The sequence below is a fragment of the Pinus tabuliformis genome, chromosome 3_1 (genome assembly GCF_031772625.1).
Source record: "Pinus tabuliformis cultivar Carrire ecotype Pingquan chromosome 3_1, CPIR1, whole genome shotgun sequence".
Taxonomy (NCBI): Eukaryota; Viridiplantae; Streptophyta; class Pinopsida; order Pinales; family Pinaceae; genus Pinus; species Pinus tabuliformis.
Window position 1 is genome coordinate 935,030,040 of NC_142301.1, and position 24,046 is coordinate 935,054,085.

Sequence of the window (24,046 nt, forward strand, 5' to 3'; positions counted from 1 at the left end):
AGATAGTATTTGGCCTCATCTCACTCCTTCACCGCATCAAAAATTTCCCTATTACAACAAAGGGCTTATTACTCATTACAATCCATTGCATCAACTAGTTCTCTAATTCATTCTCAATGTCGATATGTCAAGGTATAGAATCTCCTCGCATCTATTAATATTATGATGGATTCAACTCCCTATGTTACAATCCAACCACCTCTTACCTACCAAACAAGAGATGAACACAAACATTAGAGAGGATATCTACAAGCAGTTTATATAAGACACTTGGATAAACCCTCGAGGGGGGTTAAGCCAAAAGATGGCCTTCTATGTTGAGCCCTTCATGGTTATGAGGGATGGACTCATTGTTTGACGCCATTACAAATTTCACCATTAGTTGCAAGCTCTTCAGATCCCCCAGGCCAAGTCAGAGTTGGATCATATAGGTTATGGATTCAAGCTGACCAGTAAATTGATAGATTAGACAAAATTTGTTACTTGTGTCATCTCCAACAGATCGAGACTAAGGAGCACTTCAACTTACGTTTTTCAGTATATGATAAGACTAGGGGTACGAAGGAACAAATAGATCGATATGACCCTAGATCAATGAGGAAACGAGGCACTATTCCTACCTTATTGAGACCGCAACTACATCACAAAACCAAACCTCATATTAGCAATCAAACCAATCACCAAAGGATATCTTCCATATCATAGTGATGGATTCTTCCTTCCAGAGAGTAGCACAACACTCACTCCAACTCCTCTTTTGATTCTTCTTCCAAAGAGAAATCTATTTTGAGTATTCTCCATTCAACCTTGAATGGTAGGAGTGATGGTTTTAGCAAACCAATGTAGCGTCGTACCACTGGCACCATAGGTTCTAGCTCTAGCTCTATTCACATTGCATGTCTCTCCCAAATCACCTCTCCATATTTGGAGTTGGCTTTCTAAGCTTTTTAGGCTTTAGCTTAGACTTATTCTCTATTTTACTTCTTGTTTCTTATTTTTATATAGGAGTAGCTTTATGTTAAAATTGGCAATTAGGGCAAAATTCCACCTTGGGACAGCGCAACCTTGAATGGTAGGAGTGATGGTTTTAGCAAACCAATGTAGCGTCGTACCACTGGCACCATAGGTTCTAGCTCTAGCTCTATTCACATTGCATGTCTCTCCCAAATCACCTCTCCATATTTGGAGTTGGCTTTCTAAGCTTTTTAGGCTTTAGCTTAGACTTATTCTCTATTTTACTTCTTGTTTCTTATTTTTATATAGGAGTAGCTTTATGTTAAAATTGGCAATTAGGGCAAAATTCCACCTTGGGACAGCGCATATGATGGAGATGACTATTGTATTGGTTTCCTCTTTTCAAGAGGTCCAAGATTGATATAAAGATCATCTCACTCGGACAAGCAAAAGTGTAATTTTGAATTTATTCACTCACATGTACAAATTGTTAAGGTCAGCCTCAGCGTAATGTAGGCTCAAGAAGCCCAATAGATGTGTCTCTTCACCCACATCAAAGTGTATATATAGAAGAGACCTCTCTCCTCATTTGGACATCACTCACTCAACAATTCTTCTCTCTCCTAAACAAATCGATTCGTACAGCTTGGGGATCATCTCTCTCTCTCACACATGCGACTAGGGGGACTGTTTTTTTGGACTGAAATAGGATGAAAATTTCAAGACTATTGACTTGCGTTGACCATTGATATTTTGACCAAGTTTGACTGTGTTTTCTGGGGCAAAATTTCACTCTCTTGAGGCCACATTAATTGGCACGGAAATTGAGGTGTTTGGGATTGTTTGACCAACATTGACTTTAGGGTTGTTTGACCGCAGGGACGACTGTTGTTTGACTAGCATTTGTAGGACTATTTTGGGTTGACTTTGACCCTTGATGGAGGTTGAATTAATCTCCCTTTGACCGAGCTTCAAAGGAGGTGACTTGTTGCTGATTTGACCAATGTTGACTTTCTAGTTAGGGTTGAAGTTTGACTGCAGAATTTGACAAGGTTGATTTGACCTTGGATTGGGCTAATCTATTTGACTTTTGTACTCTCTCTGCTGAACTATTGAATAATAATAAGAAGATTTGATTAAAGGGTTTTTCCCTAGCATCTGCCAAATCGGGTGTCTTCTTGTCTTGGCTTGTCTTTTGCTTATGTTATATGTTCTATCTGCATTTATTGTCAAAATGATTAATGGTTAATGTGATTGCTACTGGAAATTATTGGAAATTGTCATTAGGTTGCTAAAGTAACATTGAAGTAAATTGCGCTAAGCATAGAACATACCATTGTTATCTAAAATTAACATGGTATCAGAGCTCAACTGAAGACATCCCAAGCAAGAGTGAGGAAAAGCAATCACTAAGGGAAGTTGTTGGGCAAAAACTTGGAACTAATCTCAATGACGACTACATCTTACTTCAAATCCGAGGACAAGATTAACGACAAATCCGACTATCATGCATGGAAGATGTCTTTGGATTTGACTTTGGAAGAAAATAATGTTATGGACTATGTCAAAGGAAGAGTGGTGGAGCCTCCTTCAAGTGCACCAGCTGCTGCAAAAACAAAGTACAAGAAAGGTGAGGTCAAAGCTAAGAAAATTATTGTTGATTCTATTCACAAGCCTTTGGTTGCCTATATTTCTGATTTGGAAACATCTAAGGAGATGTATGACAAGTTGGCTGGGATGTTCAAAGTAAATAATGCAAATCAAGTCCTCTTTCTCAAGAACAAGTTGAAGGACATCAAGATGGGTAGAGGAGAATCCATTCAATCCTACTTCATGAGGATTACTGAAATCAAGAATGATCTCCTATCTATTGGAGAAGTTGTCGGTGACAAAGAGTTCGCTCTTATTGCACTTGGAGGCCTTACAAGAGAATGGGATGTGTTTAATACTACCATCCTCAACAATGACAGGATTCCGAGATTTGATGGATTATTGGCTTAGATGCACTCAAGAAGAAATAAGGATGATGGAAAGAGACAAGCCCCCAAATGGAAACAATCCTATCACCTTCTTCGCTCATGCTAAAAGGAAGAACAATGATGGTTCAAGAAGACAAGGTCAAGGGTTTAAGCCTAGATTCAAAGAAGGAAGAAAAGGAAGATGCTTCAATTGCAACAGGTTTGGCCACTTTGCCAGAGAGTGTCCTCACAAGAAGGATACTCTAAAGGATGATGACAACAATAACCATAACAACTATAAAGGCAATGGCAATCAAAGGAACAACAGGCTCAACAACAAAGGAAAGAGGAATGCTCCCGCTGCTCGATATGGAAATGGTCGTCCTGCCAGGAACTCGAGGAACTCCAGGTATGAAGAAACTAATGTTGTAGATAAGCAAAAAGAATTTTATCTTATTTCTGACCTCACCACTGCCTCTACTCTGGATACAATGGATCATTGGTTGATTGATAGTGGTGCCTCAAGGCACTTCACTGGGTACAAGGAGGCCCTCTCAAACTTAGTTGAAAAGAAGACAAATATGGAGATTATACTTGGGGATAATGCCACTTATCCCATGAAAGGGATTGAGACTATCACTCTTCACTTAAATCAAGGTCAAACCCTTCATTTACAAGAAGTGTTGTATGTACCTGATTTAAAAAAAAACCTTGCCTCTATTTCCGCAATGGAAGATAAAGGTTTCAAGGTGACATTCGTTGATGGGAAGGTTCATGTTTGGCAAAGGAACCTGAAGGATGCATTTACACTTGGATTTAGGATTGAAGGTCTCTATCAGGTTGGAGAAAGTCTGTTGGGAGCAATGACTTGCGATACTTCTCTTCAATCTGAATTATGGCACCGAAGATTTGCTCAACTTCATTACAAAGCAAGGAAGATGGCCACAGATATGCCTGAATTCAACATAGATCATGAAGGAGTTTGACAGGGTTGTGACAGGGTTGTGCAACTAGAAAACATACAAGGGGACCATTCCCCTCAAGTGAAAGTCAAACTATTGATATTCTTCAATTGGTCCATTCTGATCTATTAGGTATGTTGCCCGTAACATCTTTGGGAGGATATTTGTACTATGCAATTTTTGTGGATGACTTCTCTCGCAAAACATGGATCTATTTCTTAAAGAAGAAGGACAAAGTGTTCAAATGGTTCCGCTCTTTCAAAGCCTTGGTCGAGAATCAAACAGGGAAGAAGATCAAAATATTGAGGACCGATAATGGAACCGAATATGAGTCAAATGAATTCAATGACTATTGTAGAGAAGTTGGCATTAAGAGGGAGACCACTACTGCATATACTCCTAAGCAAAATGGTGTTGCTGAAAGAAAGAATCGAACAATCATAGAAGCCACCTATGCCATGCAAGGCTACCGAAGTTCTTATGGGGAGAAGCTGCCAACGCGGTTGTGTATGTTCAAAATAGATGCCCGCATCAAGTTTTCACCAGTAAGAAACCTGATGTTTCTCATTTTAGAATTTTTGGTTCTCGTATATTTTCATGCGCCAAAAGTGAAAAGAAACAAGCTAGACGCATCTGGGAAGAAAGGAACGTTTGTGGGCTACAGTGAAACTTCGAAGGCATATAGAATCTATGTGCCTAATCAAAGAAAAGTGGAAATAAGTCATGATGTCACTTTCGATGAAGATTTTGCCCTTGGGAAATTCTGAGATCTTCCTATCCCTAGGAAAGACAAGGTGATGATGCAGGAAAGAAGGATGAATCTCTAACAGATGATCTGATCCCTGATGTTGAAGGTCCAATGGATCCCATTGATCCACCTCCTAGTGAACCCTCTACTTCAAGAAAAATACCTTTGTGGCTCAAAGATACTCTTGAAGATGCCGAGAGACATGTTGCACCAAGGGGGGCATTTCGTGAGAGTAAGAAGCCGAACAGGTACCAAGGGCACTTAGCAGCCATGAGTACCATAGTACAATCTAAGCCATGTACATTCGAAGAAGCCGAGAAGCACCAAGTTTGGAAGGATGCGATGAACGAGGAATATGAGTCGATCATGAAGAATGATGTATGGGATGTGGTTCCTAGACCCAAGGACAAGTCAGTGGTCACTTCAAAATGGCTTTACAAAATCAAACATGGAGTTGATGGGAGTGTTGAAAGGTTCAAGGTCGGGTTCGTTGCTCGAGGCTTCTCTTAAAAGGAAGGAGTAGACTATGATGAGATATTTGCACCGGTTGCCCTATATACCACTATATGTTCGATCATAGCCATTGTTGCCTCTTAAGGATGGAGTCTACACCAAATGGATGTCAAAACTGCCTTCTTGCATGGCTTGCTTAAGGAGGAAGTCTATGTAGAACAACCCGAGGGGTTCGAAGTTCAAGATGGTAAGACACATGTATGCAGTTGAAGAAAGCCCTCTCTGTGATAAAGAAAGCCCCTAGGGCTTGGTATAAGAGGATTGATAGCTATCTTATGAAGCTGGTATTTACAAGGAGCAATGTTGACCTGAACCTATACTTCAAGGTTGAAAAGGACAGGGCTTTCATTCTGGTCCTTTATGTGAGATGATCTCTTTCTAACAGGTGATGACCCTCTCATTCATCAATGTAAGAGGGAGTTGGCTTCTGAATTCAAGATGAAGGACCTAGGACTAACGCACTACTTCTTAGGGTTGGAGGTCTGGCAAAACCCAAGTGAGATTTTCCTTTCTCAAGGAAAATACATTGTGAAGCTGCTAGAGAGATGTGGGATGGTGGACTGCAAGTCCGTGTCTACGCCAATGGAACTCAACTTCAAAAAGCTATGTGGAAGTGTTGTTGGACCCAGATTAGTGAACCCTTCTGAGTATCGTCAACTTGTGGGGGCCCTGATGTTCATATGCTTCGTTGTGAACACGTTGAGTCAATTTATGGTCGAGCCTCATCACATTCATTGGATTGCTACTAAGAATCTCTTGAGATATCTCAGGCACAATCCACTATGGACTGAGATACACTGTCGGGAATTTGAGGCTACATGTATATACAGAGGTTGACAGGGCTGGCAGTGTGGTGGATGGTAAGAGCACGTCTCAGTGTTGCTTCTCTTTAGGGTTTGCTTCAATATCTTGGATGAGCAGGAAGCAGAAATAGGTTACTTTAAGCACCATCGGGCTGAATACATTGCTACGAGTATGCCCTATTGTGAAGCTGTTTGGTTGAGGAAGCTCTTCAATGAGCTATTTAAGCACATGTTGGATACCACCATAATCTACTGCGACAACCAAAGTGGGATTCTCCTTTCAGAGAATCATGTGTTCTATGACCACTCCAAGCACATTGATATTAGGTACCACTTTATCAGGGATATGGTACAACAAGGAGCAATAAGGCTCCAACACATCAGAACGGATGAGAAGGTCGTAGATATTCTCACAAAGCCCTTAGGGAAGGACAAATTCTTAACCTTTTGAGAGAGACTTGGAGTTGTGGAAAGACCTTCCTATGAGGGTCTCGCATTAGTTGGACACTGAGCTCTGGGAGCTCCTGAGGGATTGGGGTACTTCTTGGAGCTATGAGCGACCATAGGGTGAGTGGTTCACCTTCCCCTAGTGGTGCGCTATGTACATGGTGAGTGGTTCACCTTCCCCTGTGATACTCCATGATGATTGAAATGTATGTAGGGTGAGTGGTTCACCTTCCCCTACGATTGACATATGCATAGGATGAGTGGTTCACCTTCTTGTATGGCATATGAGCAAGATGAGTGGTTCACCTTCCCCTGTCGATGCTTTAGCTTACATCCTACCCATGGAATCTAGAACCCATGCGAAGTACCTCTCATTTGGAAAATGAGTTGGGAAAAGTGGTTAGGGACCATTGCACTACCGATGGACACATAGTGTACTGTCGTACTCCCTATGACTACGATGCATGGTGTTCAACAACTTGATATAGGATCAAGGACTGACTTGTGTCAATGGAGAGTGATAAGGTCTTGTGACTCACTCTCGATATCTTCTTCTTCATTATTACTTCATGGTTCAGCAAAGCAAGGCAATGATGACACAGATGGTACATGATGACAGGATAGCATGATGATGACAGATGGATTGGCAAGTGGAATTCTCCCTAGTTGAAAGGGAGTGTTAAAATTGGAAATTAGGGCCAAATTCCACCTTGGGACAACTCATATGATGGAGATGACTATTGCATTGGATTCCTCTTTTCGAAAGGTCCACGTTTGATATAAAGATCGTCTCATTCATACAAGTAGAAGTGTGATTTTGAATTTATTCACTCACATGTACAAATTGTTAAGGTCAGCCTCAGCTTAATGTAGGCTCAAGAAGCCCAATAGATGTGTCTCTTCACCCACATCAAAGTGTATAAATAGAAGAAACCTCTCTCCTCATTTGGGCATCACTCACTCAACAATTCTTCTCTCTCCTAGACAGATTGGTTTGTACAACTTGGGGATCATCTCTCTCTCTCTCTCTCTCTCTCTCTCTCTCTCTCACGTGCGGCTAAGGAGACTGTTTTTCTGGGTTGAAATAGGACGAAAATTTCAAGATTATTGACCTACATTGACCATTGTTGTTTTGACCAAGTTTGACTGTGTTTTATGGGGCAGAATTTCGCTCTCTTGAGGCTGCATTAATTGGCAAAGAAATCGAGGTGTTTGGGATTGTTTGACCAACTTTGACTTCAGGGTTGTTTGACCGCAGGGACAATTGTTCTTTGACCAAGTTTGACCAACACTTATGGGATTGTTTTGGGTTGACTTTGACCCTTGATGGAGGCTAAATTAATCTGCCTTTGACCGAGCTTCAAAGGAGGTGACTTGTTGTTGATTTGACCAGCGTTGACTTTCTGGTTGGCGCTGAAGTTTGACTATAGTTGACCGCAGAATTTGACAAGGTTGATTTGACTTTGCATTGGGCTAATCTATTTGACTTTTGTACTCTCTCTTTGCTAAACTATTGAATTATAATAAGAAGATTTGATCAAAGGGTTTTCCCCACATTGGGGTTTTTCCGTGGCATTCGCCAAATCTAGTGTCCTCTTGTCTTGGCTTGTCTTCTACTTATGTTTTGTGTTCTATCTGCATTTACTGTCAATATGATTAATGGTTAATGTGATTGCTACTGGAAATTATTGGAAATTGTCATTGGGCCACTAAAGTAACATTGAAGTAAATTGTGGTAAGCATAGAACATACCATTGTTATCTAAAATTAACACTTTAGCACTCTTGCTTTGTATAGACATCATTGTACCTAACGATCCCACTGACCTACTTCATTGGTCATTTGTTAGACACTAAAACATTTATTTTATCTATCTTATGTTATAAAAAAGAGTTTTCTTATCTATCATCCTATAACTATCTTACAACATGGCACAAGTTGTCCTTTTATTGAACCTATCAACAATAACCATTACATAACCACACGCATGACTAGTTTTTGGCAATTCTCCCAACAAATCTATGGTGATAATTTTCTAAGGAATTGTGGGGACTTGAAAGGGTTCATAGAGACCAAACTTCCATTAAGTTGACCTAGATATCCAACATAGAGTGCATCTTTTGAAAAACTTTTCACATTCCCTTGCATCCTTGGCGAAAGCACATAGCAATGTGATTTGACCAAGCTTTTGCTCTTCCTAAAGTGTCCTAATACCTTAAGAGTTGTAAGCTTGCTACATCAACTTTATCTTTGGTTCTCCTTTCAAAACAAAAACTTTGTCTGGCCTCTACAATAATCCTTGTTTAAAAAAAATTAATGCTTTAGTCTCCAAGCTCTCCTAAAATCCTTGCAAGGCCTTCTTTACCTAGGCCAAAGACAAAATTTGTTGCTTAGAATTTCCTAATACATCTCATGTATGTTAGTTTTTGTAGCTCGAACAGGTGTTCTAGTCTCAAATGGTGTCTATGAGACTTGTTATCACTCCAAAATTTCTTCTAAGTTGTCAAAAAAATAAATGATAGAGGTAACCACAAACCAACTTTGGAGATCAGGATCTAGCCTTCCTAATCTCAGAGAGGGCTCTCTCTTTTTAATTTAATTTTGTTTTAGTCAATTGATTTTAGGCTAGTTATGATTGTGCTTGGTTTTTTTATTTGAATTCGGGTGGTGGGATCACTTAGATGACAAAGGGTTGTCTTTTACCATTGGGCTATGGGGTCAAATGTCAGACAAATAGGATTGGATTAAGTTTTAAAAACAGTGTCTACAGGGCAAGATAGAGGAGTTACTACAGATCTCAAAGGCTTGATGGTGAAACGGTTTCCAATCGAATCCAGGGAGCAATTAAGGGTTCCTTAGGCCGGACTAGGAAGAGAAATGAAAGAGGTCAACCGAGATGGGAGAGCAATTAAGGGTTCTCAAATCTAGATAACAAAGGAAAACATATAAATGATTAACTATGCAAAACAAAGTGTACTTAAACAAATTCTGAGTTAAATTTCCAGTTAATTCATTCAAATTTAGATAACATTTAAGTTTATGAAACACATAAGAAAGTAACAAAATCAGACAAAGAAGATACTTCACTGCAATAGCTCATCTCATGAATCCTGTAGTGCAATCTTTTTATTACTTGCTCCAGTCTGTTGACTTGAAAATTGGTACAATAACCCTTAGGTTTAAGATCAAAATAACTCTACAAATGTATAGCAATCCACCCTCAATACTTCGAATTATGAAGTATTTATACAAAAAGAATTTACAAAATATCTCAAACTGCATTGAGAACTAATCTAGGAAAAAGAAATATCTTCATGCAAGAAGATAGAGACAGTTATTGAACTGTTGTTTGTTGTCCCTATTATTTAGGTTTTGCTGGCTTTTAATCTTTGATCTTTTGCCCTTTAATCTGCTTTGTTGTTTGGTCTTCACGCTGGATGTTATATTTACTTATGAGCTTTCATCTGATACACTTTCATCTATTTGTCTTTCAACTATATTTCTTTTACCATGAATGCTTTGTCACCTGCTTTTACTTTTACCTTTTACTGTAAATCTTACTCACTCTTTCATGCTTCTGTGTTTTTAGTAAAAATGATTTTTACTAAAAGACACATGTAGAATACAAAATGTTGCTTGGAGAGTAGTTTGTAAGAATCTTTTGCTGTGCTGGTGAAAATGATTTCATCTCTGTTTTAACATTTACTGTGTAAATTGTTTCCTTTTGCTCTGTGATAATTGTCTTTTCCTTCTGAATAAAGCCTTTTGAATACATTTCCTTGCGAATCTTGGAGTAAACAGGTTTTGGAACTAATATCAAAACTTGTTTGTCCAATCTCCTAGCCTTCTAATTAGCTGCAAAATACAACAATTATTAATAAAGCATAGGTCTGCGAGGAAGGCAATGAATGGCTTTATTGAACTGAGATGTCTGTGGACACAGTCCGGATTGTGTTCTGGAGGTAATCAGCGGTCAAATTTGGTTGCAGAGGCTCAGGGTGGCGCAAATGGCTAAGCAGCAGTTTGCAGTGAAAAACGCGCAAAAAGAGCAATTTGCGGCTTTTTGGCCTTTTAAACGGGTAACGGTCACATTTGGCATGGAATTTATATAAATGAACAATGGGTGGTTTAATTTTATGTGAGGAGGCGGTTTCAGGGGCCATCGCACCGCTTTTGGCAGTGGAGCGATATTTCCTTGAGAGCACGCAAGTTCACCTAGAGCTACCACGTAACTGAAAGGGGCTCGAGCAAAACCACAAATATCACGTGCTCTCGGGCTGGTAAAGCTAGGAAAGAGAATCAGCGCGATATGGATGTGCGCCGTCAGATCTGGGGGTGCAAGATCTAACGGCTGTCGCGTGGTGGAAATGCACAAAGGGAATAAAGGCGAAGATTTGCGGAGCCTAAGGGGATTAATTACACTTAACTGTAATTAATTAATGAATAAGGCAGGATTAAATATAAGTGGGTTTAATAAAGTGGGACCAAGGTTTAAATGTGGCGGGGTTTGTTAACTGCACCGAGGGTGGTGGGTTAAACGGGTTTATGTCGGGAAAAATGTGAATGGCGGAGTTAATTAAATAATACGGGGGGGGGAACAAAACTTAGAATAAAGGGGTTTTATGGGTTTTTTAGGTGAAATATGGTATGGCGGAGTTAATTAAGTAATGCGGAGGGGGAATTTAAACTTAGGACAAGGGGGGTTTTATGGGTTTTTTAGATAAAATAAGGAAATTAATAAGGAGAAAATGATTTTTTCAAAGGAGAATGGTTTCACACTAGGGAAGAGGGGTTCTAGGTTGGGAAATTACCTTTAGAGGGTAATTTGCTAAAGAAATGTGTGAAACCAAGATAGGGAAATGTGTGAAACCAAGGGGTAAGGGTCAAAGTGAAGGGAAAAGGGTATATTCTTAAAAAATTATGGAATAATGGGGAAATTAGCAAGTATGTAATGGGAGGTGAAATGAAATGACGGGAAGTTAATTAAATCAGCTTGTGAACATCTTTTCACTTTCATAACTACTCCTGCACACTGAAACATAGGATTAAGCATGATAAATGTGCTTATGCTTTGACAACCTTGTATTTCTGCAACCTTTCTTCTACCTACCCTTTACTTATCCTAACATTTTTTCTTCATTTTATTGGGTGCATTTAAGCTAGCAGACCCTTTCTCTCCTCTTTCTTTTAAAAAGCAAACTATCTAATTATAACCTTATATCTTCCAATGGCTCAGATTAAGTTGTTGAGCACATTTTATTTCTCTACCTAACTACTGATCTACCAAGATTAAATAGTTTGGTTAGATCCTTATTCTCTATCTATAAACATGAATTTTAAAGCATGAAGTAGTCAAAATTAAACTATTTGACTATCATGGGTTGTGACATTTATGACAAGTTACACACAACCATTATTTTGCACAGTACAGTAAAAAGCAGTGGCGCTTGGACTTGCACACTTTCATGATCTATTTTTGTTTAAGGTTCATATTTTTTCACTTTTCAGATCTTTTCTTATTATTTTTGTCTTTAATATTTCTTTTAGAACATACCCTTTTTACATTTTTTAATTTTTAATATGGAAAACATTTTGCAAAAAGCAAAAGTATGTACAATATTACAAGACTAACCATAGCCAATTCAAAATTATGAATCCTATAATTATAGGACCCTAACAAGACTAACACAAGTGGATTAATTACCTCCAATACCCAAAAAATGTTTCCTAGAGAAATTGTCTTATTTAAATTAATTGGCCAATTTTATTTTTTTTTCCTAAGTCTAACTTAGGGAAATAGCTCAATTAATCGAGCTTAATTGAGACAAATCAATTTTGCTCTAGAGACTTCTAGAAAAGTTATTTTTATTAGTCAATATGATCTTAACCATCAATTGGAGTTAGATCGTGGTTGTTGATTCATCTACGAGAGATTATAAGAGGAGATTGATGGGACCATTAGACATCATTCGAAGAGTTCCAGTGAACAGATCGTAGAGTTCAAGTGAACAGATTTGTAGTGAAAGGAAGAGCGTTGTGATAGAATGGGAGACATCAACAATAGGGCTCAGCGAAGATTGAGATCAATTTGCTAGAGAATAAGTCTTCGCGGTGATTTCCAAATTCTCAGTGACAAAAGGAGATTGATTTATCTGCAAAGGTCGATTTCCTCCAGCCAATGTGAATTGCTTCAAAGAGGTCAAGTTGTTGAGACAAGTGTGAATTTGTCAGGTAGTTCGATTTGCACGGGAGCAATCGAGTTTGCCAATGAAGGACGAAATTCCAGTGGAGGCCAAGTTATTTTCCCAGTCAGTGTGAGTTTCCAGAGAGGTCGAGTTATTTGTCGAAACGCACCAGTTGGATCAATTCAGGGTCACAGAGAAATGTCGAATTGATTTAGGGGGGTCGAGTTGCTTCTAAGGTTTTGAGTCAGCGTGCAAAAGTGAAGAAATAAATTTGTCAGAGCTCTGCCAGTAAACGGAAAAGCAGTTTATGTAATTCTCAATTGTTGAAGAATAATAAAAATCCCTCACTTGCAGAGTTGATTTTCCCTTCCGGTTTTTCCAGGGACAATTTGTCCAAAATACACTGCCAAAATATCGATGGCAAAATTTTTATGTGTGTGCTATTTTCTCAATTCTTGTTATTATTATTTGTGAAATTGTAGTTGTGTTATTTTAAGTATTTTTTGTGAATCAATTTTCCAAAAGACAAATAATCTACAAAGATAGAAGATTAATAACCAGTAATTGCAATAGAATTTTCACAATGTATATATGGAAAGAAAGGTGTTATTAAGAGGGAACTCACAACATGTCTCTACATATCTTTCTAGTATTCGAACCCCAATTTGAACTATTGCAAGAATGCCATCTAGTTTAAGTGCTTACTTTACTTCAAACTCATTTGGTTCTATAGAAATTGTCAATGCTTATGCTCTGTATAGATTAGTGTCGCTTTACGATGATAATACCTACAGTCACCTAGGCAATTTCATACAACCATTTTTGGAAAGTTGGGTAAGTTTACTACCACACTAGCAACAAATTTTAAATAATCTAAACAAAAATCCCCTTGTATCGACAATACTCCAATGGCATGCCCTAAATCATGTGATCCCATTTCAAACAAGACACCTACTATCAATGCCTAATAGACTTGTTATCACAAAGCTACAAATGTTGCTTCTCCAGCAATTATCAATGAAATTTTTTACCTCCTCATCAATTCCTCACTTGTAATTACCCATAATTTACTTTACCCAAGCAAAAAAGTTGCCATTGCTCCTTATGTAATCCTCACTTGTCTTTAGCTTTACTTCCACTCATTTGCAAAAATGACAAAGATATGGTTCTTTAAAGTATAGTGGGGGTTGCCGACAAAAAATGAACAAAAAAAAGAAAAGAAGAATCTATTTTTGCTACTTTTGAGGGGTTGTTAGACCTCACAGGGGGTACTTGGGCATCATCTGAGGGGTTTGGGGATTCTTTGTCCCCACAAGGAGATTAGGATAGTTGCAAGCAATAGGAAACATCATAGGGATATCAACATGCCATCTTCTACATATCGAGGATAGAAAGGGACACCACCATGTTGTCCCAAATCCCCATAACACAAGTGATGAACTATCAAAAACATTGTTATTTTGTGCCTACAACAATCATGAACTTTAGTTCCCACATTAATATCTTGCCTAAGAAACATGGATACAAATATGTTATACGACCTTATTGAGTCAAAAGCTTACTTGAAGTTTTTCAATCAACATTTGGCACAAAATACTTGGGAGTGTCAAAACATGCAAATAATAGTGTAGCAAGAATTAGCATTCATTTTAAAGTTGTCAAACTACCCAGTCAAAGATATGCATAATCTAGTTGGTGAGTGAGTCATGATGTGGTTAAAGCTTGACAAGAGCAAATATGAATGCAACCACCCAATGACATTAATAATTGTGAAGAAATCAACCAAATAAATAGCATAAAACAAGCAGACCAAACAATTTGGAGCCCCACTACAAAGGGGAAATAAATATGGGGAAGCCCGTCATTTTTGGCCAAAACAAACTGAGTTGAGAGAAAAAGCCTGAAAATGTATTCTTGCATTTACTCAAGATTGTTATCAATTCACAACTAGAAACCTGTTAGCATCAAACTTAGATCACATATGTCTTATAGGGAGTTCCTTACTTTTCAGCCCCAAAACCCCCAATATTGGCCGGAAGAAAATAAAAAATAGATAGGACAGCAGTACATATATAGCTATATACCAATACTAGATATTGTAAGAAGTTCATTTCTTTTTGGCCCCAAAATCCCCAAAACTGAGGGTAGAAGAAAATAAAAATTGGAGGGCAGAAGTATATAGCTATGTACCAATATTGTCTGCAATCAAACCCGAGATAACACATATTGTCATTTCCTTTCTTTTAGGCCCCTCGTGCTGCCCCTTCTATTAATTTATGTTTGAATGGAATGCTAGCAATTCTCCATCCAGTATATTCATGTTATTTTCCCTTTAGTTGGGTGTTATGTACCAAACTAGAAGCAAATGAAACAATGGTTAAACTCGTCTAACAAGCCATCAAAGTTCAGATAATATCCAGCACGTGCATAGACAATATTTCTAACTTGGAATGTAATTTTATCAAAACTGAATACGGCATTAAGAAATACTAGCTATCTTAAAGTTTGCGTTGAACAGGAACAGAGTTAATTACAAATGGATCAAACCTATACAAAGAAACTAGTGTTGTGCTTTACATCTTGAACAGAAAGTATGAACACAACTAACCTAAAACATTCGTGGGAAGAAAAAAATTAATGTAGAACATTAACAGAATGTCATTTTGACAAGCCTTCAACCAGGAACAAGCATGTTACAGTTACAAATACCTGAATGACATACTCTATAGCATTAGAGGAAAGGACATACTTTATTGTAGCTCCTCCCTTGCCAATTATGCCACCACATACAGAATTTGGAAGAACCAATCTAACTTGACTTGACTTCTCATCAACATCATTGTTATCGTCAGCCTGTTCCAAAAAATGCAAGTATGTGCATCAATAACCCATGCGGTTAATTTTGATTTACTGTTACCGGTTAGAAGGGCAGAAATCTTAAAAGCCCAAGTAGTTATACCATAAAAAGGAAATGCATACACATGACACATCATCAGACTACCTACTTGCAAATACAAAACCACAAAAAACACATGGGCTTTGGCAATGCTACCTCGCTCAGCAGTTTCTGCAGAATGAGATTAACCGCGGTCAGTATTTCATTGATGGATCCCGTCACTAATATTATCCTATCAGTTGTTCCAGGAAAATATTCATGATTGCGTGAGAGCTGAATCCTAGCCCCTGATTGTGACTGAAAATCACTAACAGTAGCACCACCCTTCCCAATAACCGATCCCGCTGCTGCATTTGATACCAAGAACCTGAGACAGGAGGATGTCTTGCTCCCTTCCTCTGAAACAGAAAAATGCATAAAAGGTTAGAGAAGGGTAGCAAGTATTAACTAAGAAACAATGATGAACTCAAGAAATGTTCCCAGAAGGAAACCAGTGGTCGCCTGCGATTTAGAAGATTCCTCGTGTGACCAAAACTGCAAGTGTTACATAGAAGCTCCGGTCACATGGGGCGGACACTAAATGGACTAAAGCTTCAACAAGCAAATACTGACTAAAACCCTATCCTGGTATACAAACCCCCGCATTTTCAGGGTTGGCAAAATTAGTTAATATGAACCCAAATAAAATCCAACTCCCTATGTCAGAGCAACTGCTGCGGGATAATCCACCCGTTGGCCCATGGTCTCATTGATTGGCAATAGCATGGCGCCCGCTGAAGAAGTAGCCAAAATCAGATATCAAAACATAAAAATTAGGGCGAAGGGCTTGCTTGCTTACCTGAGGGTTCGAATATCAAGCCGTCCCGCTTGGGAGAATGGGAGGGCGATGTACTGTATCCGGAAGCAGGCGACTCGGGCGTATCCATGGGTGAGAGATCCAGGGCTTCATTCATTGCATTCGCGATTCAATCTTCTTCTGTATCTGCAATTAATAACGCGCCTACAAATGCTCGGCTTCCACCAAGACTACTGTACTGTTGAACCCCTTTTGCAGTTTTCAAAATGGATTTCGTTCCACATCAACACTACGTTTGGATAAAACAAGTTACAAACCCTATTCTTTCTAATTGGTAGTGTGGGTTTGCTTTTTAGTTGTGTTGAGGCTCGACTTCGTGTCTCTTGGTTGTCTTTCCGCTACTCTTTTTTAAACCCTTTGCTACCGGGGGGGGCTACTCGTCCCATAATAGCATAATAGTTATCACTGGTTATGATTGTTGCTCGAGTCGTTTTCTTCCTCCCATTTGGAGCATATGGTCAATTATGTATGTAATGACAAGGATATTAGTGGTTATAGACAAGCATGCATGTGTTATGAAATTTAAGTTTAGTGGGTTAGTTAGAGGGGTTAAGAATTTTCATCTTTATATAAGAGGTTTTGAGATTGATTATTTCGGTTATAGTTATTTTAGTTGCTTGTGTAATTCAATATCTCTATTAGATAAGCACTATAATTAACGCCAATGGATTACAAAATGCAAAGAAGTGTTCAAGAGTTTTTAGTCATGTTTAAACAAAAATATCATGTGGCGTCTTAAAATAGTTTTTGTGACTATAAACTCCATCCTTTATGGTTAAGAGCATGTGTTTCCTCCAAGAGGTCACAGGTTCAAAACCATAGGGGGTAGAGTATGTATGTCTTTGTAGACTTAGTAGTCAAATCGTCGTGCGGAGGTGGGTCCCTTGTCCCACAAACGCAGGGGTCTCATACACTAATTTGGTATCTGGCTTGGTCGTGACCTTAAAATTGGATAATAGTAATAATTATTATTTTACATTGATTGTGAAAGTTGTTTTGCGAGAGCATGTAATTCTTGATATATGACATTCATAATGTCAACGGGAGTGTCCACGGAGATAGTGGCCCTCTTACAAACATAACAGTGGTCAATTGTGGGGTGATTGTGATTGTCTCAGCTTTCTCCTTCGTGTCTATGTGTTAAGCGGGAGAATGACAATTGATATGTCTATCTTGTGGCATCTTAGAAATAGATTCTATGACTATAAAATCTCCTTCGCTCCCTATCCTACATCGATTATGTGTGGCTTATTTGTGTGTGTATATAATGATTAGATATATCTATATTGTGGAGTCTTAGAATAACTCTTGTATCTCTAAAATATAATTTCCTCTTATCAAACATTGAGTGTGGACTAGTCCACATGTGTAGCTACCCCTTGCTAACACAAAGCTTAATTAGTGGTAGGATTATTATGTTTGTTTATGCATCTTTCTCCTCCCTCTTTTATGTAGCTTATGTGCATGCATTTGTGATAACATAGATGGTAATAGTGAAAATATGCCTAATTTACAATGTCTTGAAATAGTTCTTACAAATATCAACTATCCTTCACCCTTTTCTTAAGAGTTGTAAGACACAAAAGGGAGAGAGTTTTGCCATGGCCACAAAACAATTTTAACATTGACATAGTGGTTTTATATTTCTTTTAAGTGAAATGGCCTTTGTTTTTTTAAGAGTACTTTCCATGGTGATGATAAACTCATAAGCTTGAGTTTTTCTTTTCACCATGGTTGAAAGCATGTGCTTTATATGTACTATGTATTGATATTAGAATATGGTGTTGTTGTGACAATGCATTTCTAGTCATAATAGTGGACCAAACTTTATTGGGGTGTATGTGTATAATTTTTTCATTGAAAATTTTACGGCATACACCCCTAGTGTCCTAGTGACAACAAGGTGCCCACTTGATTGAAAAACAAAAACAAAATTTGCTCCCAATTTATAATTCTCATAGTTATTTTACCCAAGCTTCCAACAAACTCATATGCAAAACTTAGTGTGAAACTGAAAGACATATATAACATAATTATTTCATACTTAATGCATCTTATTCAATACATTATGTATAAAACAAGATGCATTACCTACTTAATCTATAAAAACCCAACCCAATTTGGTATCACATGATGTAAAATGGACAATAACACACTACGCAACAAAAGCCCCACCACCATATCTCTTATTGGTTAATTTTGAGTACTATATCAGTGCAAGATGATTAAAAACTCAACATTGGTTAATATCACTCAGAGCAACCCTCTCAAACTCATGCTTATTGCAACAAACTTCCTATCTACAATAATGACACTCTTGAGCTCTCAAAATGGCATAGTGATCATGACATTCCAACAACAAAACTAAAATTACGGCATAATAAAGAAAATTTATGAACGAGCATGACTAAGGAAAGCCTAAAAAGCCCGACAACAAAAAGAAAAGAAAGACATGCATGGTAAAGGTGAAAGTGAGGTGGCATGATTGTTCTATAAAGTGTATCCATCTTTAATCTTGAAAAATGGAAGTTCCCAATATGACAAGTGTCGAAGTTTAATAATCATGTTTTGCCATCCCATTTTCTCCTCCCATCACATCATATTCTCCTCTTGCCCCAATCAAGTGAATACCCTTTGTCATTTATATTTATTTTATAACTTCACACCATAGTCACTTATTTTAATATTTAAACTTGGGAAATGTGCAAAAGACTAAATATATGTCATCCTATAATGGGGCCTTGATTCTTTACAAACATATGTACACATTTTACATAATTGGTATTTATACATAATTCATTTGGTTGGACACCCAAACCAAAATAAGTCTTTACAATACAAAAGTTAAGATAACATGCTACAAATTTAAGTGAGTTTCATAAGCGGAAAAATTGTTGCAAAGATAAAGGCAAAACATTTGTAATTTCATTATTACATAAATGGACAATTATGTGGATTTTCAAAAAAAACATATAATATAAAAATCTAACTAAAACTTAAGAAGAAAAAGCTTTAGTGAAGAAAAAAATTATAACGCAGTGGAGGGAGTTAATAGAAATTTTGGCATTACAAAATTGTTCAATCTTTCAATTTTTTACCTTGTGAGGTGATGATTTAGATTATGTTTCACATGTATTAAAATAGGCACCAAGAGTCATTTATGTGAAGCAAGTTAAATATCTAAAGTTTATCATTATGGCCAAAGTCCTTGCATTCTAGAGTTTTAAGTTCACCAATGCCTAATGTGTCTTTCCTGGATCCGGGTGTCACGCGGTAAGAGCTCACGAACTATGTGGATGACATGCAATGAATGGGTAATTAATGAGGGATGTCGTCAGTGTCCCTCATATCATTTCACCACCCCCCTCCAGGCTGCTCTGCGCGTGAGAGAGGTCGTGGTACGATGGACGATTGCAATATGGTGGTTGATTTGGGGGAGTGCGACTTCATGCAGACTTTTGTCGAGTTTTGTGGGAGCTTGCAGGTGGCATGTGAGCTTGCAGAGGCTGAAGAAGGATCGACAAGTGCAAGGGTTGACGGAATGGACAGGGGCAAGTCTCAGCAGCGTGGTGGAAGGGGTTCTGCCCATCATTACCCCTCTCTCCCGCCGAAGCTCCGACGTCAAGCAGTTGCATTGGAGGAGGAAGCCATGGAGGTGGAAAGTTCAGAGGTGGAGGCGCTACGTTTGGCTTTGGCATGGGTTGTCCATGAAAGGAACGAGGTGCGTAAAATTGTGGAGAACAGGGTCTTTGCTATTGATTTTCTCATGGTTAAACTAGTTTTTGCGGTTCGTATGGTGGTTGGGGCCTTGGAAGTTGACATGCCAGGGCTAGCTAAGCTGTTTGTTCCACCACATGTTGACTTTGCTAAGGGCTCCCATGCCAGCCCCTACGCTCCTCCAGCTCCACTAGACAACTCTCTGTCTGCGCGTATTCGTAGTCGAGGCCATGTTCGTGGTAGTGATTGTGTTCGTGGCAGTGAATGTGTTCGAGGTCGTGATGCTGAGAATGCTCCTCCAGCCAACGAGGATGTGTCTGTGGATTCTAAGAATGCCCATGGAGCTATTCCCAATAGCTCAGGATAAAAGGTCCTTAGTTTGGTTCTGGTATGTTCTGGTATGGTTATGGTCTGTCCTGTTTTGTTGCTACTATATATCCCTAGTATGGTTCTGGCCTGTTAAGGCCCTGTCTTGTTTTGTTCTGGTCAGTAGACAATTTTGGCTTTATGTTCTGCCATGACAGTAGACTTTTCTGGCTCCTTGACAGAGAGCATTGTGGAAGTTCTGTCATTTGTTGTATCTATGTAAATTCTGCAATTTTATGTTAATATAATTTATATAGCATTACAAAAAAAAAATGCCTAATGTGCCTTACTTTTATGATTATGCATAACTTTGACAACTCAAATTGATTCAACTTCTAGCTATTTGCAATCCTTCTAACTTCAACCTTCAACTATTGATCACATTTATGAATCGTTGACTTTCCCACTTCATCTTAAATATTTTAGCCAATTAGAAATTAAGGAGTCCTCACAACTTGACTTAAAAGTCAAAATTTTATGATGAAGTAAAATTATTGGTTGTATATTTGTAATTTGCTTCAAGAAACACAATCCATGGTGTGAGGATACATTGCATAACTTGACCTTCCTCTAAGTTGGAATCAAAGTCTAAGGAGTTTCAATTCTACCAAAATATTTTAGATACTGCCTAACCCTAACCTCATTTATAGTTGAACACTACAATGAGGTGGGGTAAACCATATCAAGAGTACGACCTTGCTGGCTGGTTTAATATGTTGTTAGCTCCTTTTATGAATTAATTCCTAGTTGGATAAAAATAATTCGTTAACACTATATTCTCCAATTCTAAGAAGAATATCATTGGCCATTAAATGTAACCCAAGGAGGTCTCATATTTATTTCATGGTTTCAAATGGCATTCTCAAGTATTTTACATTAAAACTCTATACTCTAACAACCAAATAGAGTAGCATTTTAAAGCGATAATTGTGTATACTTGACTATATGTGTTCACAAATAAAAGGTCTTTAGCACCTTACCTAACATACTCATGATGAAAAGGTCGTGGAGGCGGCATAGTGGTAAAGTCGGCCTCGTCATGACGGACCGGTCTTGTGTTCGATCCTGAGCAAGGTCGTAGCTTGTCATGCGAGTAGTTAGTCTAAACCGGGCCAAGCCCACTACCCCAGATGCGAGTGTGTAGCATGGCAAGCTGTACGAAGGCGGCTTGGAGGGTGGGTGCGTGGCTTAATGCCACCACCATCCGGCCTCGCATGAAGCCAGTTTTAAAGTCTCCAGCCAACAACTTCAATGCTGCATTAATGCAGCTCCTTCCCCCTCTCCAGTATGCAAGTTTATTTGTTATGGCACCCTTCTTAATTTTCATTCTTGCTCCTCCCCTGTGCTCATGTCGTTCTAGTGTTACAGCAGCTCCTCGCTCTCGAGATAGCCCTGGGTATCGTTTGGCTCTAGATCGTTGTGCTGATTCTCCGTTGTGTTTTCATGCTCCTCATAGTCCTTTCTGCAATTTCCATTGTCGCTCCTACTCAGTCTTTCCCACAGATGTCTGTTCTGCTCTTTCTGCTCATTTCAACATGCCCAGAGTGCGCTCAAGAATGAGCTACAGAAGAGGAAGTTCCCGAGGCCGCGTCACCCCCCAGCCCTCCTCCACTACCTCGGACCCATCGTCTGAAGCCTCGGACTTTTGCTTTGACATTTATCCCATGACCAGGAGTGGTCGAGGGCAGCTTAATATAGAAGCGCGCTCTCAACATTCCCAATCTCACACGGCTCGCTTTCGGTTCCCCTGCACTCTCAGTAATTCCTCCTTCATCGCTTCAGTTACCATTGAGTTGTGAGAGGATACTTTTGGTTTGGTTGCTGTTACTCCAAGGGTATCTTTGGAGCCGAGGACGGAGGACAAGCATGATAATTCTCAGATTGCCAATACGCAGAGAAAGGACCCTGGTGGCTCTGCAACCCAGGACATGAACACCCAGGCCGGTCCGAGCGTTCCTACAGGTGGCGGTTCTTCAAGCAAAGAGGGCCATCCCTCTGAGGATGAAGACCCCTACCAATATGGATGTCGCATTGTTGAAGAGTCGCCTCCAACCTCTCATGAAGCTTAATCAGGTCTGTGCTTATTGGTTTTTGTTTTTCTGCTGTATGAAGATGCTCAATTCCCTCTGGGTTTATAGTCATTACATGATTTACAGTTCTTAGGATCAGACCGTTTTTTCCAATGTTAAATTGTCGGTTTCCCCTGCGTGGGCGGCATTCTCCTGTCTTTGGGTCTCAGTTTTGGATCAAACTGTTTTTGGGACAGATCCCAGTTTTGAAAGGGCAGCGCTTTACTGGTTACATGAATGGGCCCAATCAATTTGTCTTGGTCTAGATATATCTCTGGTCAGTCTTCAGTTACAGTCTCTAGATATATCTTTGTTTCTTGGTCAGTCATTAAGCAAGTCTTTTTGGTCAGTGTTCAAGCAAGGTTTTGTAAGCATGCCGCTTCTCTGGGCTAGTCCTCTCGAGGCCACTGCCCCTTTGTAATTTTATTTTTGTATCAATATAGGAGTAGACAAATTCAATAAAAAATTAAAAAATTAAATAAAATAAATAAAATAAAATAAAATAAATAAATAAAATAAAAAAGAAATAAAATTATATATATATATATATATATAATAATGAATTCCCCACAGAGATCCAACTTATCACATGCATTGGGGCAATTCTCAACACTTTTGTTTATTGAGATTTCCATTCTCTCTCAATTTTAGCTATGGATAATATATTATATGTTTGATTTAGGTTGCATTTCAAGGTTACGAGGTAAATGTTTAATGTAAGATTCACGGTGTTATTACAAGGCACAACTGTCAGATTTGTTAGTGGTCTCTGTGCAACTTTTGATATTTTACATTTACATGCATTCCAATGGTCTTACATAAAGTTATTGTTGTATTATAACTTATCCATGGCAAGTAGTTCCAAATTTATAGTTGATGCTAGGTATGTTTTGAATTAATTGTGTTCATTGCTACAACAACTCTTAAAATTGGAAGGTGGTTTACTAGAAAGGCAAAAATCCTTATTCTTAAATAGGTATTCTTACACAGTGGTATATTGCCTAGTTCCATTCACTAAATTTCCTTTTCTTCCAAATCTTGAATCTTGAGTTGGTACTCCATATAGAGACAAGATGTATTATTTATACTTTAGTTTCTACCTTTCGAACCTGGCTTTGAACTTTCACACATGTAACCTAACATATATCTCTTTAGTGGTGGCTAGTTATGTGCGTCAAGCCTCATGGTAACACTTATATGATGGGGGCCTTGACTTCAATTATTTATGGCCCAATACTTCTCTTTGATAATGGTTATCTACTCTTGTCTTGTTTCGCCCTTCCCCTCCCTAATATAATCACCTATCCATCTATGTCTAGTTACCAATACCTTGTAGGTTTGTATAGAATGAATCCCTAGCCCTATCTTCGAGGGGAAGAAATATAAGGCCCCTCTCTAAGTGAAACATTAGTTAGTTATCCTTGGCAAGTGCCTGAGGAGAAGATGCATAGGCAAAGCCCTCCCCAAGGTAACCTAGTGAAAGACTAGTTATGCTAGAGGACAATACCTTCTATTGTTAGGTAAAAAATAACACTTACCCCTTGGCTTATGGGTCTCCCCCTTGTATTGATT

At 38.6% G+C, this 24,046-nt stretch overlaps 1 protein-coding gene across 1 annotated transcript in view; it reads right to left on the reverse strand.

The window, feature by feature from the left end:
• Positions 1-16,653, reverse strand: part of BTR1L (binding to TOMV RNA 1L (long form)) — a 148,861-nt gene extending 132,208 nt beyond the window's left edge. The window contains exons 1-3 of the mRNA XM_089412288.1: positions 16,305-16,653; positions 15,623-15,864; positions 15,320-15,423 (exon numbers count right to left, since the gene is read on the reverse strand). Coding sequence (XP_089268414.1) covers positions 15,320-15,423; positions 15,623-15,864; positions 16,305-16,419 — 461 coding nt within the window. The 5' untranslated portion in view covers positions 16,420-16,653. The remainder of the gene's footprint in view (positions 1-15,319; positions 15,424-15,622; positions 15,865-16,304) is intronic.
• Positions 16,654-24,046: the final 7,393 nt, after the last annotated feature.